The following is an 18,740-nucleotide window of genomic DNA, read 5'->3' as shown; positions in this document are numbered from 1 at the left end:
TAGAGGTAAGAAATTCTTACTAGAATGAGAATTTTAGTTTGTGGGGGGTTTTTTGTTTGTTTTGGGGGGTGGTCCAGGAAGAAGCTGTTTCTCCCACCCCCACTCACACCCTCATGTCTCCCACAGCCCCGCTGGGTCTCTACTTCTCAAGGGATGCTTACTGGGAGAGGCTGTATGTGGACCAGCCAGCTGGCACACCTCTGCTCTATGTCCATGCCCTACGGGATGCCCCTGGAGAAGTGCCCAGCTTCCGCCTGGGCCAGTATCTCTATGGCGTCTACCGCACGCGTCTGCATGAGAATGACTGGATCCACATCGATTCGGGCACTGGCCTCCTCTACCTCAATCAGAGCCTGGACCATAGTTCCTGGGAGCAGCTCAGCATCCGCAGTAAGAGAACAGCCTGGCACCCCATCCCCACTCCACCTTGGCCTAGCCCTTAAGCTGCCCTTATCTCGACTGCCTGAGGGTAGAGGTAGCTGCTATGGCCAAGGACGTAAGGCACAGGGTAAAGGCAGCTGCTTCGTGTCCAGTTAAAGAGGGACCCACGTGACTTTGGGGAGACTGATTACCCCCTGAAGCTATTGGGAGTTAGGAGAACCAAGCAAATGACTTGGCTCCCTCTCTGTGTGGAGAAGGATCTATTTGCGGTGTGGCGATGAAAGCACACACGTTGTGAGAGAGATTCTGAGGGGATGGAAACCCTCCCCCCCGTGGGGGAGTAATTTAATTGATGTCTTGGAACTTGCTGAAGAGTACCAGCTCCTGGGAATCCTGTCTCCCCATCTGCAACAGGCTGGCCGGGTATCCAGGAGGGAGGCAGAAAGGAAACTTAGGCAGCAACCCAAAGCTCAGGCTGGAGCTGCAGTCAAGGCCACGTAGGACGTGAGCCCTGGTGATCTGAGCGGCTTGTGTGACATGGGACAGTGATAACATGCACCCGGTAGCTTACACCTCCCAGGACCTCCTCTGAGGCACGGCCTCGTGCCTCCTTAAGTTCCTGGGCACAAGTGGAGGGAGGGTAGAATACTCTGAATATACAGAAGTAACCACATCGCCCAGCATGTGTAGAGTAACTGACGAGCAGTGTCCACGTTCGCGTTTCCATTGCTGTAAGGAGACACTGTGGCTAAGGCAACTCTTACAAAGGACAACGTTTAGTTGGGGCAGGCTTACAGGTTCAGACGTTCAGTCCATTATCATCTAGGTGGGAGCTGGGCAGTGTCCAGGCAGACACGGTGCAGGAGAAAGAGCTGAAAGTTCTACCTCTTGTCTCAAAGGCAAACAGGAGAAAGACTGGCTTTCAGGCAACTAAGAGGAGGGTCTCAAAGCCCAACCCCACAGTGAAGCACTTCCTTCAACAAGGCCACACCTCCTAATAGCATTGCTCCCTGGGCCAAGCACATTCAAAGCACCCCAGCAGCCAGGTCCCTGCCAACAGACACTAGATCAGAGACTCTCAACCTGTAGGTGAAGACCACACAGGATGCATGACCGATGCTTACGTGAGCCATAAGAGTAGCCATGTTAGAGTTAGGAAGCAGCAAGGAAATAATTTTGTGATTGGGAGTCACTGTAAAGTTCGCACCATCAGGAAGGTTAAGAACCCTGGGTCTAGAGGGTTCCTGGAGGAAGTACTTAGCGATGTCCCTCGGTTTTCAAATATTTCCTCTGTCTCCCTACTGAACCACAGTGGGAAACTGAAGAATGAGAGCCCCTTGATGGAATGTCCTGAAGACCTATTACCACTCGCAGTTGAGCATTGCCTTGTCCAGTCAGAAAAGAAGCACAGAGCAGTATGGACAGTTTGTTCAGAAAATATTAACCATGATGGGGTTGTCGTAACAATGTAAGACAGGCTAAGGGAAAGCAAACTGGACCCTGTAGGCACCTGCCAGGCCTAAAGTGGAGGCCCAGGGAACTGCCTGCCTCAGCCAAAGGCTAGACCTCACTCCAGCGGGCTGTGGTGCCTTAGAGGTAGAACTTAACTGAACTCCTCCTCTGAGTGTTGATGAAGTCTGTACAAAGTACTTGACGATTAGTGGGCGGTGAATCCATATCCCAGAAGCCTTCAGGAGCCTACGCTGAGAGGCCACCCACTTGGAGGGACCTGGGAACTTTAGCCCCAGCATGGCTTGAGCAGTTTTCTCAGGAGAGACCATTTGAACAGAAACCTGAAAGCCAAAGGAGGCAGATACTGATTTCCAGGTCTCAGCTCCATGCCGCGGAGATGGGAAGGTATCAGCTAGGACTTGTGGACCACACTGAACCGTGGGATTCCTGCCCCTCTTCATTCCTCACCTGAAAGGGGGCTTTCTTCTCTTCCTGCAGATGGCGGCTTCCCCTTGCTCACCGTCTTCCTCCAGGTCTTCCTGGGGTCCACAGCCCAGAGAGAGGGAGAGTGTCATTGGCCAGGCTGTGCCCGTGTGTACTTCTCCTTCATCAACGACACCTTCCCAAATTGTAGCTCCTTCAAAGCCCGGGATCTCTGCACCCCGGAGACGGGTGTGTCCTTCCGCATCAGGGAGAACAGGCCCCCTGGCACCTTCTACCAGTTCCGCATGCTACCTGTGCAGTTCCTTTGTCCTAACATCAGTGTGAAGTACAAACTCTTAGAAGGTGAGTGCCAGCCCCAAGGGGCTATTCCTTTGTCCTGTCGCACACAGGCGTAGCACTGTAAGCCCTTAGGGTGAGCCACGTGTTCTTTTTGCCACTGTTAAGTATTCCAGAAGTATCCCTTTTGAATGTCTGTCACCAGCCACAAATACTGTTGAAGGAGGTTAGGGTACAACCATAAACAAACAAACAGTCTGATATCTTGCCTGCCTTGAAGCCTCTAGTCATCTGGAGAATAGAGCCCCGGTACATGTCAAGGAGACTGGATCGTTCCTGGAAGGAGTGGGGAGCTAAGAGAAGCTGAGAGAACAAAGAGGCTGGGGCCGCTAAACCAAGTGGGTTGGTGCCAAACAGCTCTGGTCCCAGAAGGTGCTGAAGTGGGGCCATTTGTGGTTGGAATGCAGTTAGCCACTGGGAGGAGCAGAGGCGAACAGGGGCAGACTGGTTTATGTCAGGGAAAATTTCAGGGCTTCTTTGCCTGGAACATGGAGAGCGATGGAAGTCAGAGTATGAGAAGTCTCCACCTGCATCTAAAAGGGCTTGCTTGGACTCCTGTGTTAGGTACAGTTCAGAGTAGTACAGAGTCAGGGTAGTATATGGTAGACTTTAGGGAGACTGAAGGATCCAGGAGACTCCTGATTGGGAAGATGGGCTGACATGAGACTCAGGGACCTTGCTGGCATGCTCTTAAGGAGACCCAGGTAGTCTTCTGAGCTGGAGATGAGGCTGTTGAACCCAGTTCCAAGCGCAGGTCACAATCCCAGGAAGTATACAGCAGGAATGCAAATCGCATACCCAGAAATACCTGTTGACACGCCAATCATAACCCAGAAATCCAGTATCTGTTTCCAAGTCGCGGAACTGGGATGTTCCTCGCACTGTCTGGAATGAGCAGGTGTCACATCCGCGGTTTAAAACGGCTGACGTTGTTCATAAACCAGATCATACCTGGAGCCGACTCTCTGCCTATCCTCCTGGGCATCACTCCTCTGGGCTGCAACAGAGGCCTGACCTTATGTCCACACTTAGTCACAAACCTCAAACAGCCAGAGCGGGGACAGACAGCAACCTTCCATCCACTCTGGGTAGAACCATGAGGAAGGCAGGCCACACCCTATCCCTACCCCACGGTCATGTGAGCTTCTCTTCTGCGTGGTGACAGGGGACGGTCTGCCCTTCCGTTGTGACCCCGACTGTCTGGAGGTGAGCACGCGGTGGGCGCTGGATCGGGAGCTTCAGGAGAAGTATGTGCTGGAGGCTGAGTGCGCAGTGGCAGGCCCTGGAGCCAACAAGGAGAAGGTGGCCGTGTCCTTCCCGGTGACGGTGTATGATGAAGACGACTCCCCGCCCACCTTCTCCGGAGGTGTGGGCACCGCCAGTGCTGTGGTGGAGTTTAAGCGGAAGGAGGTTTGTCCGCAGTCGCCTTCCATTGTCTGTCTGTCTTGTCCTATGCCTACTTGGTGTTTGTCCCCGTCGGCGGTTTGTACTTGATCTGTTTAGCTGTTCCACTAGCCATCCAGTCACGTGACTCTCTACTTGTCCTTTGTGTCTTGTCTGTTTGGCTGACTGCCAGACAGGCAGCAGTGAACTGGGCTCTCACGGTGAAGACCTAAACCTGGGGTGCTTAGATTGTGTCTGATCAGACCAAGGGCCCCAGTGGGGAGAGCATGGGGGAGAACATTCTGGCCCACCTGACCCGGCAAAAAGGAGGGCACTCCCTTCTAAGCTGGCAGCTGGGCAACTTGTCACAGGAGTGCCCTATGAGAGGATGTCCTCACCCATGCTGCTTCAACCGGCTAGGTGGCATGCTACTGCCACCTGCTGGACATTAGGCCACTCTGCAGCCTGCTTCTAGGCTTGGTAAGAAAGACGTTGCTTCTCTCGGGGAACTAACTAGGTATAGGCTTCCGAGGGAGTGAGAGCAGGTATGGGGAAGAAAATGTCTTATCAGACAACCTTAGAGTGATTCCAGCGGCCCTGTGGCTTTGCTCACAACTCTCACCTGAGGCTCTGGGGACAAACATTCGCTTCTGATCATCTCCCCCTAGGATTGGTTCTAACAAAGCGTACTTGGTATAGTTCTGGGCTGTGCTAGGTCATGTGGTCCTCTGACTGTACCTGGGCTGACTGGTGCTCTCTGCTACCTGCAGGGCACTGTGGTAGCCACTCTGCAGGTGTTTGATGCAGATGTGGTGCCAGCATCTGGGGAGCTGGTGAGGCGGTACACAAGCACACTACTCTCAGGGGATTCCTGGGCCCAGCAGACCTTCCGGGTGGAGCACACACCCAACGAGACCTTGGTCCAGTCCAACAACAACTCCGTGCGGGCAACCATGCACAATTACAGTAAGGAGCCGACAGTGTGATGTCTTCTTAGAACTACAGGACAATTGATACACCCCATACTACATACGCACACACATGCGTGCATGCGCGCACACACACACACACACACACACAAACACACACACACACACACAAACACACACACCACATGAAAGTCACATACGTTCCATACACACCAAAATATGTCCCACTGAGCACAACCATTCCAGGCTATACAGTCTGTGTATACAAACACTATCCAAATACCTTATACACAAACCCATTTAACATGCTAATTTTACACACACACACATGTGTGTGCAGGGTTGTATGTTGGTATGGATGTGTAGTATGTGGCATAGGGCATGGTCCTGAAGGATAGTAACTTGTTTCGTCTCCTTGTGCGCCCACCTACAGAGCTGGTTCTCAACAGGAGCCTGTCCATCTCAGAGAGCCGAGTCCTGCAGCTAGTAGTCCTGGTCAATGACTCAGACTTCCAGGGGCCTGGGTCAGGTGTTCTCTTCCTCCATTTCAACGTGTCTGTGCTGCCTGTCACCCTGAACCTACCCATGGCCTACTCCTTCCCAGTGAATAGGAGAGCCCGCCGTTATGCCCAGGTGAGCCCATGGCCCATTGCATGACTTGAGATTAGGGGCTTCCAAGACAACAGGCAGGGGTATGGGCGAGTGGCACCTCTTCACTAGCCCACCCGTGCAGAGTTAGCATAGGTAGGTCCATAGTAGGCTCCAAAGTGTATCCTTGAACCTCTGTTTATACCTTTTCACCCTAGAGGGCTCCTAGCCCCTCATCAGTGCCTGGAGCAAGCCTTCTGATTTTACTGGTTCACTTCTTGGTATCTTTAAAACATTTTTTGCCCTAATAGAAATGCATTTCCATGTAACCCTGTGTATGCCTAATTAGAAAGGTGTTCCTGCTGTACGGTTCAGTGCAAAAAGTGGTTGGAGGGACTACTGCTCTCTCTGGTGTCTCCACCAGCACAAACTACCTTTCAGTTGGGGGTAACTTTAGCGTACAGCAGACTGTGGCTGGCAGTAGTGCCTTGTGGGAAAGGGCAGAGGTTACACCTGCTTTTAGAAGTTTATGTGCTAGAGAAATCATGAGGTAATGTTCGGATTTGTCTTTGGAAAATGATAATTGAAATGGAAAAGTAGAAGACCAGAGTCGTAGTTCTCTGTGTGTGTGTGTGTGTGTGTGTGTGTGTGTGTGTGTGTGTGTCTCCATCCTAGCAAGCACTAGGTTCTATCCTCAGCACTGCTAAACTAAATGAAAATACGAAGAGTGGAAGGTAAGTCATGGCGTTAATTAAAATCATGAGGAATTGGGGGTGCCCCCTACCCCTTGACCACCAGTGAGAGCATTTGCTGCAGTTCTAACTTGGTGGTTCTCATGCGCTCACGGTGTCTGTTGCATTCAGTTCATTTGTGGTTCGCGTGTGTCTGGTTTAACTGATTCGGCTTTAGGGTGTGTGTTTGGCATTGTCTCCTCGTGTGTCTGTGGTCGTTCCAATTCTTACAGCCGGTTCCAGGTCCTCACTGCTCCCATTACCAGCACACAAAGGACACACCTGTAGATAGAGAGAGCCTTTGGCCCTTCTCCAGGGTGTGACCATCAGGGCAGGAGTGGGGGTGACAGAGTGAAGTGCCTGAGGAGGAGTTCAAGGCATCAGTTGGAGGTAGATCCCTGCATTTAGCAGATTCTAGAGCCCCAGTCACTGCCCTCATAGTGACCGGTTCCTTATTGTCTCCATAGTTTTGAAGAGCAAGTCGAGGCCAGGGACCTCGGATAGTTTTAAGGATCTGTTAAGAAGATGGAAATGAACATTCTTTGTAGGGGAAAATGAAGCAACCAGGAGGCTGGTTTTTTAGGGTGTCAGTGTGGCTCGGGAAGCCCCATCCTTGCTCCTGGCTCTTAAGAAGCTGCCTCCTAGGTCACTACACACAGACACAGGGCCCCATAACCAGAACTACCTCTGCAGCTTTTAGCAACCGTAGCTCACTGGAGTGGCTGTGAGGTAAAGACTCAGGACCTGACTCAGCCAGGCATCCCCAGAAGGGGTCTCTTTCCAGAACCTCTGAAGAGGCCGCTTGACCTCAAGTGGGACAGATGACAACATTGCAGTCACTCAGCTAGGGTACAGTGCTCTGACGGTTGGGGGACACACAACAGGGATTATGGCCATCCCGGCTGACTCCCAGTGGTGTGGGTGTCTGGCGAGTTGGTGTCCTTAAGCAGGGCTGACCAGGCAGGTGGGCTTGTAGGTGCTGAGGTGTAGAACACTGGACATCGAGGAAGACTACCATTCAAGCTAAGTTGAGGGCCATCCCCCAACTTGGTCTACCCAAGAGCCCATCCAGCTAAGGTGTACTGGTTCGAACCTCCTCCTCCCTCTCCCCCCTCCAGATTGGGAAAGTTTGCGTGGAGAACTGCCAGGAGTTCAGCGGTGTCTCCATCCAGTACAAGCTGCAGCCCTCCAGCACCAACTGCAGTGCCCTAGGTGTGGTCACCTCAACAGAAGACACCTCAGGGACCCTATATGTAAATGACACGGAGGCCCTGCGGCGACCTGAGTGTACCGAGCTTCAGTACACAGTGGTAGCCACTGACCGGCAGACCCGCAGGCAGACCCAGGCTTCGTTAGTCGTCACAGTGGAGGGGACATGTAAGTGTCAGGCTCCGTGGAGGGATGAGATGTCAAGGACAATCACAGGGAACACTTCTGTGTGAACCGGCAATACCAGGTGTCCTTTGCTGTGGTCACCGTCATATCCTCCTGTCCTTATGTTTACCAGAAGGGCTCAGCAGACAGGAGCTAATGAGAGCCTCTGGCTCTGGTGCCTCAGTCCCTTTCACAAATACCCTAGTTACCCCAGAACCCATGGACAGTGGAACTGTTGTTACACTCTGTCCGTTTCAGAGGTCTGGAGACTGGGCCCACACCAGTCCCAGTGACCTTGGCTTGTCTGTCCCTCCCAGACATTGCAGAAGAAGTGGGCTGCCCCAAGTCCTGTGCAGTAAACAAGAGGCGACCTGAGTGTGAGGAGTGTGGTGGCCTGGGTTCTCCAACTGGCAGATGTGAGTGGCGTCAGGGAGATGGTAAAGGTAGGTTCGGGAGCTGGCAGGGGGTGGGATGGGGCTGGGGAGGAGGATGGGGGAGGAGAGCTGGGTAGGGGCCATCCTGGCTGCCGTCAGGAGTGAGTTCGTACAAGGTCTGCTAGTCCCTCATTTAGCTTCCCTGATCCCTGTCTTCTAAGCCTGTCCCTCCTGTGGAACCAGTGCCAGCAGAGGAGGCAGGGCTTGTGCCACCTCAATTAGATTCACTCTGGGGACCACTATACCAGAGCTGGGACCGACAGGGGACAGAGTGGTTCTTCCAGAAAGTCCCAGCCAGAAAGTGTTTCTGCCTCACTACAGGTTCACCTCCCGCTTTAAGGTGCTTGTGGCCAATATAGCTTTGACAGATCCTTGCCTTTAAGTGGCTTCCTTAGAGGAAGGCTATCTGCAGTCCTAGAATGCCCGGCACTTCAGCCCTTGGGGGACCCCTTGTCATTCCTTGCTGGTGTCTGAGGTGTATGTGGCGTTACTCAACTTGTCCCTTCATCTCGCTGTCCCTAGAGAGGCAAGGTTGGACCATGACAAAGGCAGACCATGGAGGGATATGCCCATGCAGGGTGACAGCCTGTTTTGTACTCCATCACAGGGATCACCAGGAACTTCTCCACCTGTTCTCCTAGCACCAGGACCTGTCCTGATGGCCACTGTGATGCTCTGGAGAGCCGGGATATCAACATTTGCCCCCAGGACTGTCTCCGTAAGCCCAGGCTAGGCCCAGGGTGATGCATTTTACCAGTGTGCAGGGAAGGGTCAAGGCAAGGGAGCTGGCAGCGGAGAGCTTGGAAGCCCTAACCTACACCTGAACCCAGGCTGGAGCCTCAAGTGTCTATAGGATGCTTCAGGCCAGCTGGGGGTATTGCACGAGCTTAGCATATGTAGGGCCATGGCTTCACCTTAGCACCAAAGAAGAACAGTGTGTAATAGTAGTAGGTTCAACCAAGCAGGATGTGCCAAGCCAGTCCTGCTACCATCTCATTTGAATGCTGGCTGTGCTCCCCCAGGACGGGGCTTGTGCAGCCTGGCCTGTCTATCCTTGACTGACTCATGAAGCTGCAGTCCCCGGCCTGCTGGCTCAGGACCCACGTTGTCTCTGGTCCATTTCCTCCATCTTTACTGTTACTGGGGGCTAGCTGTGGTTGATGCCTTCCGGGACCTCAGCAGTGATTCTAAACAATCTTGGCTCCCCCCTACTTCCATAGCCAGTATAGGGGTATTGTGTTAAACTCTGCCCAGGTGAAAGGGGCTTCCGAGCCTACTGCCTTCACTGGGCCTAAGCGACTGACCCCGAGTTGGGAAGGCTAATCACAGTCCGAGGACTCTGAGGCATCAGGCCACACCAGGAGACTGAATATTCCACATATGTCCTCAGGTGGCCCCATTGTTGGCGGGCATGAGCGAGGGGAGCGCCAGGGGATTAAAGCCGGCTATGGCATCTGCAACTGTTTCCCTGATGAGAAGAAGTGCTTCTGCGAGCCAGAGGACAGCCAGGGTAAGGAGCACCTCTCACAGGGCTCTCTGACTTCCTCAAACCCTCAAGGAAGCTCTGAGCAACATTTGTGTGGTTCAGCAAGGGAAGAGACTATGGGGAGGCAGTTAGACCCCAGGAGGCTGCTCCTTCCCTTTGGGCCCATTTTACCATTGGCACCACCATGAATCGGGGTCAGAATCCCTATAAAGCATATCCTAGCCACAATTCTCAATAAAGGATGCTCAGGAAAGCAGTCCTTCCAAGTAACTTGGTCAGATTTCCCGGACAGGGTCTTGCTTAGCCTCTGGTATTATGGAAGTGTCCTGGAATTTGGCTCACTCTAGGACCTCCCTGTCCAAAGCCTGTGATCCTTTCTTTCTTTGTCCTACCTTTCTATACTGACTATTCAGACATTTGCAACAGGAAAACAGGATAGCTGGTGTTGAGTGCAGTCTTCACACCACTGTTTGTACTGTGAGAGGTTTGACAGTAGGAGAATTGGTACAGCGGTGCCTGTACCCAGTCAGTAGCATCTCAGACGGTCACAGTGCAGTCCCTGTCACTCTGCCCTGCCACAGGCCCATTGTGCGATGAGCTGTGCCGTACGGTCATCACAGCCGCTGTCCTCTTCTCCTTCATAATCTCTGTCCTGCTGTCCACCTTCTGCATCCACCGCTACCACAAGCATGCGCACAAGCCACCCATCGCGTCAGCCGAAATGACCTTCTGCCGGCCGGCCCAGGGCTTCCCAATCAGCTATTCTTCCTCGGGCACCCGCCGGCCCTCACTGGACTCCATGGAGAACCAGGTCTCTGTGGACTCTTTCAAGATCCCGGTAAGGGGCCCCAAGAGGTAGGTGGACAGTGTTGGAGGAAACATGGCCACAGAGGCTTTCTTTACTACTTGGGGTGCCCACAGATGGTTGATATAGCCTTACGTAGATCCCCGTCGCATAAGGGCAAGAGCAGGGGGTTGCTTGCCTTCCAGGGCTGTGAAGGCAGACTGTCTAGGAAGGAAGTGACAGGTGCTGATTCAGATAGGACTGGCTGGGGTCTGAGATGTGGGCCTTGAGGTCCTGGTGAAAGTGAGCGTGGTCCTACCTAGCAGGGGAGGTGTGAGCAGAAGCCCCGAGAGAGAGGACCAGTAATTTCTACCCACACACAGGCATGCATACACTCATGCCCACCCAGCAAGTGTTTTATGTCAAGAGTAGGAACAGTGGAAGAGGCCCATGTTCTATAGCCCTACAATAGGCTTACCCATTGAGAAGAGGGGTGGGATGGGGATGGGGCAGAGTGTGTGGGGATCATAAAGAAGTGCTGACCCAGAGGTCCAGGGTAGCAGGAGTATATAGGGTAGATACCCCAACATGGAAGGGGGAGGCACTGGGCGCCCAGAAGAAAGCCCCAGCCACTCTTGAGATGGACAAACCTTTCCGTGGGTGCTGCTCAAGACCGGACTACCACTGAGGCCTCCCTATCATGGTCATGTCTTCTCTGTGGTTGCCATGTATGTGTCTGCCCTCACATTCGGGAAGACCCTGCCCCTTCAGCACCCTGGTTATCTGTTCGGGATTTGGAAGCCAGGGTGCTCTGGGAACAGCTAGGACAGTGTTATGGAGACAAGCGCTATGAATAGAGAAAGCCACAGGTTTGGGTGGAGGGACTGTGATGCAGACACCTGTGGGAGCACCCAGTGGCCATGGACCCCTGGCAGTTTGAAGTGGCTATGAAGTGGCCTTAGGTGGCTAGGGGGCCCTACCTTTCCCAGGCCTACGTGAATGACACCCAGCCCTCACACAGGGCTGGAGAAGTTCTTCCTACATGTGCTCTTTGCCTCTCTTGATCCTAGTGTGTGGTTCCTCCTCTGGCTGTAGCTGGATCTGCAGCAGGCTTCTAGACTAAGCCACCAGAGCTCTCTGTAACCCAGATAGCACCGGGAGGCTGCATAGCAAGGCCATATCATGTAAACAAGGGCAGAGGCACACACACGCTCCACACGTCTGCTCCAGAGTTAGCCTGGTGCCCAAAAGCTATACCCACAGAAGCCCCATGACTCAACCATTCAGCCTGATTTCCCTAATGTAAAACATGGAGAGTTGGTACTGTGACTCATTCCTCTAATTCCAGCACTCGGGGGGAAAAAAGGGAAGAAGATCACGAATTCAAGGCTAGACTAGGCTGACACAAGCAAACAAAACAGTAAAGATACTGATTTCTCTCAAATCTTTAAAGGAGCAAATTCATACCATTTCCACGTGCTTAGCATAGTCTCTGGTATGTGCCTTGGACATGTTTCTAGTGGCAGCAGTGGAGGTGTGACAGTAGGTGCGCGACACCAGTGATATCCGTGCCTTCTTCACATTCAGGGGGCTTCACAAAATATCAGGGTCACTTAGGAGTTTGCAAGAACGTGTGTTTGTGTGCTCAAAGGAGTATATATCTCTACAGGCCACGTATATGAATGTATATAAATCAGATAGATATGTATATCAGATGTATATAAATAGCCTTTGGCCTGGAGCCATGTGTCCTTTTAGGCCAGCTTTGTAGTTGGGGAAGCCTTAAAGAGCCTTGTAAACAGAAACCCGAGGTCTGCATGTGCGGGCACAGAGGTGGTATCCAGTGTGGTGCCAGCACCACGGGGTGGTCTTCTTACAGGATGGTACTTGGCTGGTAAGAATCTAGAAATGCGGGGTTGGGGATTTAGCTCAGTGGTAGAGCGCTTGCCTAGCAAGTGCAAGGCCCTGGGTTCGGTCCCCAGCTCCGAAAAAAAAAAAAAAAAAGGTAAAAAAGAATCTAGAAATGAATCCAGAGCAGCCATGATTGGGCCTGATACATGGAAGGGACTTGAGTAGGATGCTGGGAGCTGGAACTGGGGTGTATGTGTAGTGAAGTGGGGTGCACAGGACGGACCACAGGAGGAACAGCTGCCTCCTACTTCAGGATGGGAGTTTGCCCGGGAGTTCAGTGGTGCCTTTCTTTAACAGTCAGCTGCACAGGGAGGTGGCTCTGAATGTTTCCACTGTAGAGAAATTCTGGGCTCAGAAGTATCCTGAGCTGTGGCTGCCCATTCTGTGCTCTGGGGGCCCCTGGATTGGGGTGTCAGAGAAAACTTGGATCTGGGGCTGCTATCTAGTCAGCCACAAGCACCTCTGGGCCCCGCTGGCCTTGAGAATAAGAACTTTGGCCTAACTGGTTCTGTGTTACTTGGTGCAGTGGGAGCAGGGTGATTCAAGGCATTAAGTCCAGACCTTTCCCCTGGAGACTCACTCACTTATCGCTTCTCTGGCCTGACCATGGTGCTCCCAGTGGATGAGCTGTGCGGTGGCAGGTATGGTTAGGTGATGACCGGCTCACTGCATACTGGCCTTGTCTGGGCAGGAGTTAGTATTTAAAGGCCTTGTCTTCTTGCTCAACTTTCTTCCCTTGTCTGCTAATGGCCCCTGTCTCTACCCCCAATATAGGAGGATCCGAAGTGGGAATTTCCTCGGAAGAACTTAGTTCTTGGGAAAACCCTGGGAGAAGGCGAGTTTGGAAAAGTAGTCAAGGCCACAGCCTTCCGTCTGAAAGGCCGGGCAGGATACACCACAGTGGCTGTGAAAATGCTGAAAGGTACCTGTTTAGGGGCTGTATCTGGGAGGGTTGGTGACTGTGGCCGTCCTTCTATGAAACTCCCTTGCAGAACTGCCATTGCTGCTCTGTGGGGGCTGCAATCTGGGTACCCCATGGACACACGCATAGCCAGTGTTCCTGAAGAGGGCAGGGTGAGGACCTTGCTCTAGTGGAAGATGCTGGCTACTGCTTCTGCACCATGTCAGGAAAGAGGCCAGGGTTTAAAAAGTTTTAAAGCCCTTTGGGAGCAGCACCCTAACATACCCCATTCATTACTACCCCATTCATCTGAGAGGTCCCTGGGATCCTACTGAAGATCCTCTCTGTAAGACTTTCCCCCATCCCAGCAACCTCTGAGTCTTCTTTGTTCCTGTGACCAGTCATGCCCGGGGTCTGGCTCTCAATGTGCACATACCTCTCTTATACAGGGATGTGACTCTGGCTAGTGGCTGTGGCTGGTGGGTTTCCTTCACTGTGGTCCGGGTCCCCAGCCATGTGAACCGAGGGTCCTGTGGCATCCAGACTATGTGGTGAAGAACTTGTGTGGCTGGTGCATAGCTGAGTCCCCCTGCAATGGTCAGGGACAACAGCTCGAGTGTGCCTGATATTCCTGAGACCCTCACACCATGCTCAAACCGTCCCATTCCTGGTCTACCTAGACTTGTCTCCTGGCTGTGTTTGTCCTTCATCCCAGACCAGTCTAAATGCCAGAGGCAACAGTGTGTCACCACTGGCTAGCCAACCAGGAAGAGAACTTGGCTACGTGCCTGACGCTTTTGTGTACCTCTGTATTTATTCAAGTACCTAGTGAGCACTAGAGCTGGCCCTGGCTGCCCTCAGGACATGTGTTCCTATGACTTCGGTGGCATCTAGTCATCTTCACAGTGTGCCCTATCCAGTCAAGTATGGCATCTGCCTCCCATGGAAAATACAGGCCTGATGTTTGGTGCACTGCAAAATGCTAGTGCTGTCTTCACTCCAGTTCACTTATCCCTACAGGACCTCACAGTAACTGAGCAAAAGCTCCAAGCACAGCAGCAGCAGTAGAGAGGCCACAGGACCCCAGGCTTGTGTCTGGCAGATTGGGAGATCTGGGCTCAGTGTAGTGTCCTCCTCTTTCTCCAGCACCTTTTCTCTCTGAGCAGGCATGTGGAGACATCAGCAAGACCTCTCTCCTTCTAGAGAGACATAAAAGAGGGATGGGGATTCTCTGTAGACTTCTCTCTGCTAAAGTCAGCAGCTAAAGTGACATGTTGTTGTATACACAAGCAGTAGCCCTGGAGACAAGGAAGTTGACCTAAGGGCTCTTATCCTAGGGGTACACAAAGTCACTGTTGGCCAACACTGGGGATTGTGAGCAGCCTTAAGCAGCTGGATGCTGAAGGTCTCCATGTAAATCTGTGAGGGGGGGTGGCATTCCGTTCTCTACTCAACATGGTCACAAAGGGATCCCAAGGGCTATGGCGAGCACAATCTCTATGTGCTGTGTTTCAGAAAACGCCTCCCAGAGTGAACTACGAGACCTGCTCTCTGAGTTCAACCTTCTGAAACAAGTCAACCATCCACATGTCATCAAGTTGTACGGGGCTTGCAGCCAGGATGGTAAGGCTAAGCAGATGATACGGTGGGCAGGCAGCTCAGCTGCTAACACAGGGCTGGGATCCCTCTTCTGCCCTTCCCTCTTGCTTAATTCTCCTTTCTGGAAGCTGGGGTTCTGGCTCTGGTCTGGAGAGTATCTGTGTCCACTAGCTGAGCAGACTTGTATCCCAGAGGTTCGTGTTTTTAGCAGTCCTTGGGCCTGCTGAGCACAGGTCTGTAGCCTTAGCACCCATTGTAGGGAACTCTGAGAATGACTAGTGCATCTTGGGGACCTACAGAATAACAAGTGTGCTGTTTTTCACAGGTGACCCCAGCCCCAGCCCTGCAGGGAAGAAGCATTGTCTCCTCCTCGGATAAGGACCAGGGAGATTGTTTTATCTGTTAGCTTTTCTAACACAGACACACACACACACACACACACACACACACACACACACACACACACACACACAGAGTGAGGATGGCAAGGAATCAGATCTAGGCCTGACTCCAGCCCCTAAAAGTTGTTGAGGACAGGCAGGAGCAGTGACATAGGCTGCTGCTGAGTTAGCGTAGGGCCAAGACCGAGCTGTGAGATTTGCACAGGCCTTCCTGCCTCCATTGGTTTTTCCCTCTCCCACCTACAGGGTCAAGGGTGGGAAAAGGTATTAAGCCCTAGTATAGGGCATGGTAGCTCACAGGGTAGGGCTGAGAACAGTGCCCACCTTTTTGGAAACCATGGGGAAGGTCATACCGTGCCTGGGAGAGAGCAAATGTCCCCATGGTCAGTGTAGGCCAAGAGTGAGTTGGCCTGCCATAACTTCATGATCCTAGTGCCAGAGCAGGTCTGTGTCTGCCCACCTACTCATGAGGTGACAGCCTGCAGCCAACCCGACCGAGGTTGGGCCTGACTCCATGCCCAGGGCTGCCCCTCTCTGTCCCCAGGGCCACTTCTTCTCATTGTGGAGTATGCAAAGTATGGATCCCTGCGGGGGTTCCTGCGGGACAGCCGCAAGATCGGGCCTGCCTATGTGAGCAGTGGAGGCAGCCGCAATTCCAGCTCCCTGGACCACCCAGACGAAAGGGTGCTGACCATGGGCGACCTCATCTCCTTCGCCTGGCAGATCTCGAGGGGTATGCAGTACTTGGCTGAAATGAAGGTGAGAGCCACAGATACGCGCTGCCCCTCGTGTCCGGCCCAGCCCCTGCCTACCACAGCTGGTCTGAGGGTTCTTGCTGCTTCCTTTCTGCAGCTCGTACATCGAGACTTAGCTGCCAGAAACATCTTGGTGGCAGAGGGACGGAAGATGAAGATCTCTGACTTTGGGCTGTCCCGAGATGTTTATGAAGAAGATTCCTATGTGAAGAAAAGCAAGGTACCTAGCCATGAGTGTCCTAGCACATTTCCAGGAGGGGACATGGGCTCAAGGCTATGCTGACAGGGTAGGATGGCACCCTTAGAATGACAGGAGGAGGAGAAATCTATCCCTGTGCTGTGTCTCTAGGACCCCAGTCAGGCTTTTCTTGCATATGATCTTCCTGAGGTACCTGATGCTTTTAGTCACCTTCTAAGACCTCCCAATAGCACAGAACTAGACTCCTTTCCACAGTTCCTCTCAGTTCCATAAAATAAGGCCTCTGTTCACTGTGCACTGCTCTTTGGCTCCTAGGAGAGTAAAGTGAAGAGAAGGGAGCATGCTGCTCCCTGTATTGTTGCTTATGTAGGAGTCTCCCTGGGATCTCTGGGTAAAACCGGGTGCAGAGGTGTCCAGGGGTCTTGAGAATTTCTCCAAGTTCAAGCAACATGTGGACATCTGATTCACTGACATCCTCTTGTCCCCATGGCAACCGCCTTGCCTTGTCACCTGGCATCTGCTCTCCTGAGGCTTCTGTGTGACAACCCAGGCAGGAACAGTTGGTGGGAGTGCTCGGGGGTCCTGGTGGTGAGGCTTTTCCAGGCAGCGCACACCCAGCTTTATCTGTTTCGGCTCTGCTGTGAGGGTCATAGGTCCTTTGTGCGTTGCCATAGGCTATGAGCACTGGGTTTGTTTGTTCTGGGGTTTCTGTGGTGATAGCAGATCTCTGCGTAAAGGAAGTGGAAGGGGCTGCTGCCCCACACTGCAGAGGATGTGAGAGGGCCTTCCTGCTCATACACACACTCGAGCGCGCCCACACACACACGCGCACGCACACACACACACAGTCTCTCTCAAACACACACTCTCTCTCTCTCTTTCTCTCTCTCTCTCTCTCTCTCTCTGTCTCTCTCTCTGTCTCTCTCTCTCTCTCTCTCTCTCTGTGTCACCACTCACTCACTCACTCACGCATACGTATCTTCCAGGGAGGCCTGCTGTCCTGCTGTCACAGTGGAGGTAAATAGGTATGGCTTTCAGGGGCTTTGACAGCCTCTAAGACCACAAGCCACAGACATTACTGTGAGAAGCACAGTCACGCACCATAACGGTATAAGCACAGGAAAGCATTGTTGAAGCTGATAGACACGACCGTGAGTGCGTGCTTATTCTTAAGCTGTTCATTGAGCCGTTCTTCCTGTTGTTGAAGGGGATTTGTTAGAACAGACACCCAGCACAGCTGCCGGGTGGGGGAGCGGGTTGCTCATTCCGAGATGCTGGAAGAACCCTGAGAGAAGGAAACTCCCAACGTCGGTGCACAAAGGTTTTCTTCCCTCACGATTTTTCAGATGAGGCTTACAAAGTTTACAGGATGGAGACTGGGTGTTGGTTTCCCAAAGCATGTGTTCTTGGGATACTAGCAAGAAACTTACTTTGCAGGACAAGTCCTTGCCTCTGCATTGGGGAGCACTGTTCTGCCCCACCGAGGGTGCCTCAGAACCCTAGCAATCCTATCATAGGTGGTTTTCTTGGGTTGCTTCCTTGTAGGGCTGTAGCATGTGAAAGGTTGACCTCTGTGGCTGTGGACGGTTTTCTTGACTCCCAGTAGACTCTCAACAAAGCCAAAGGTTCAGGCTGGAGCTGTAGCCCCTTCAAGAGGGTGCACAGTTGTCTGTCCTCAGAACGTAGTATCCCGTGTTCCCTCCAGAGCTGGGGCTAAAAGGTATGGCTGACTGCCATGGTTATAGAGCTCAAGAGCCATAGCTGACTACCTTGGTTACAGAGCTTAGAGCCATACTAATGCCTTTGCTCACCACCTCTAGGGCCGGATTCCCGTCAAATGGATGGCAATCGAGTCTCTCTTCGATCACATCTATACCACTCAAAGTGATGTGTAAGTATGGGAGTTGCCATCCTGGGGTGGGGCGGTTGGACCACACTGCCTTGTCTCTGCAGCTTGGCAAGGGGACACTGCTGGTTCCAAAGACCTGTTTGCAATGTTAGTCATCCTCGATGAGCCCAGGCTAAGAGGTCAGCAGGTTTCCTTCAGCAGATGACTGGGCCCAGGCAGCAGTTCTGCCAACCACAGTGGAGCGTGTAGGAGTTGAGTGGGGGATGGGGCAGTCATAGCCCACTTCTGTCTCCTTACCTCTTCGCCCCTCCCAAGAGTGCTGGGAGGAATATGACTGAGGTAGGGCATCGTGTGAAGTTTACCTGGCTACAGGTCAGGATCAAGAACTCCCCTTCAGATAGCTGTGTCTGAGTTTGTGGACTGCTGTATACCAAAGTATCTTAAGATGGGAGCCCACACTTGCTCTTGCAGACAGATGACAGGACGTGGTCTGTTTTTCTAAAGACGAAATACTTGGCTTCTGAAGTGTTCTGCAATCTGCAGCCACTTGAATAGAGCTTGCAGGGCTTGAGTAGAGCTATGAAAACAGAGTTCTTTCTTAAGCAGTTCCAAACAGTACTTTTCTGATAGCAACAAGTTGATTTAGAAGAATTGGAAAATGCAAAGAAAAATCCACTAGGAGGCAAACAGCCTTGAAACGCATTCCCCCTCCCCTTCGTGGTTACCTTCCGCTCTCTCCTGTAGTGTGCACATACACACTTTATCGTCAGAATGACACGTTTCGTGATGTTTTTACCCCACCC

General features: G+C 52.5%; 1 protein-coding gene across 3 annotated transcripts in view; it reads left to right on the top strand.

Moving 5' to 3' along the window:
* Positions 1-18,740, top strand: part of Ret (ret proto-oncogene) — a 42,213-nt gene that overhangs the window by 12,401 nt on the left and 11,072 nt on the right. For all 3 annotated transcript variants that reach the window (XM_063285561.1, NM_012643.2, NM_001110099.1), the window contains exons 2-16: positions 127-390; positions 2,332-2,619; positions 3,779-4,023; positions 4,767-4,962; positions 5,359-5,558; positions 7,363-7,621; positions 7,936-8,061; positions 8,660-8,770; positions 9,443-9,562; positions 10,120-10,376; positions 13,008-13,155; positions 14,650-14,757; positions 15,679-15,893; positions 15,987-16,109; positions 17,909-17,979. In XM_063285561.1, the coding sequence (XP_063141631.1) occupies positions 2,562-2,619; positions 3,779-4,023; positions 4,767-4,962; positions 5,359-5,558; positions 7,363-7,621; positions 7,936-8,061; positions 8,660-8,770; positions 9,443-9,562; positions 10,120-10,376; positions 13,008-13,155; positions 14,650-14,757; positions 15,679-15,893; positions 15,987-16,109; positions 17,909-17,979 (2,237 nt within the window). In that variant the 5' untranslated portion in view covers positions 127-390; positions 2,332-2,561. The remainder of the gene's footprint in view (positions 1-126; positions 391-2,331; positions 2,620-3,778; positions 4,024-4,766; positions 4,963-5,358; positions 5,559-7,362; positions 7,622-7,935; positions 8,062-8,659; positions 8,771-9,442; positions 9,563-10,119; positions 10,377-13,007; positions 13,156-14,649; positions 14,758-15,678; positions 15,894-15,986; positions 16,110-17,908; positions 17,980-18,740) is intronic.

The sequence above is a fragment of the Rattus norvegicus genome, chromosome 4 (genome assembly GCF_036323735.1).
Source record: "Rattus norvegicus strain BN/NHsdMcwi chromosome 4, GRCr8, whole genome shotgun sequence".
Classification (NCBI taxonomy): domain Eukaryota; kingdom Metazoa; phylum Chordata; class Mammalia; order Rodentia; family Muridae; genus Rattus; species Rattus norvegicus.
Note: the sequence above shows the minus strand (reverse complement) of the source record. Positions and strands in the feature narration are given on the sequence as shown.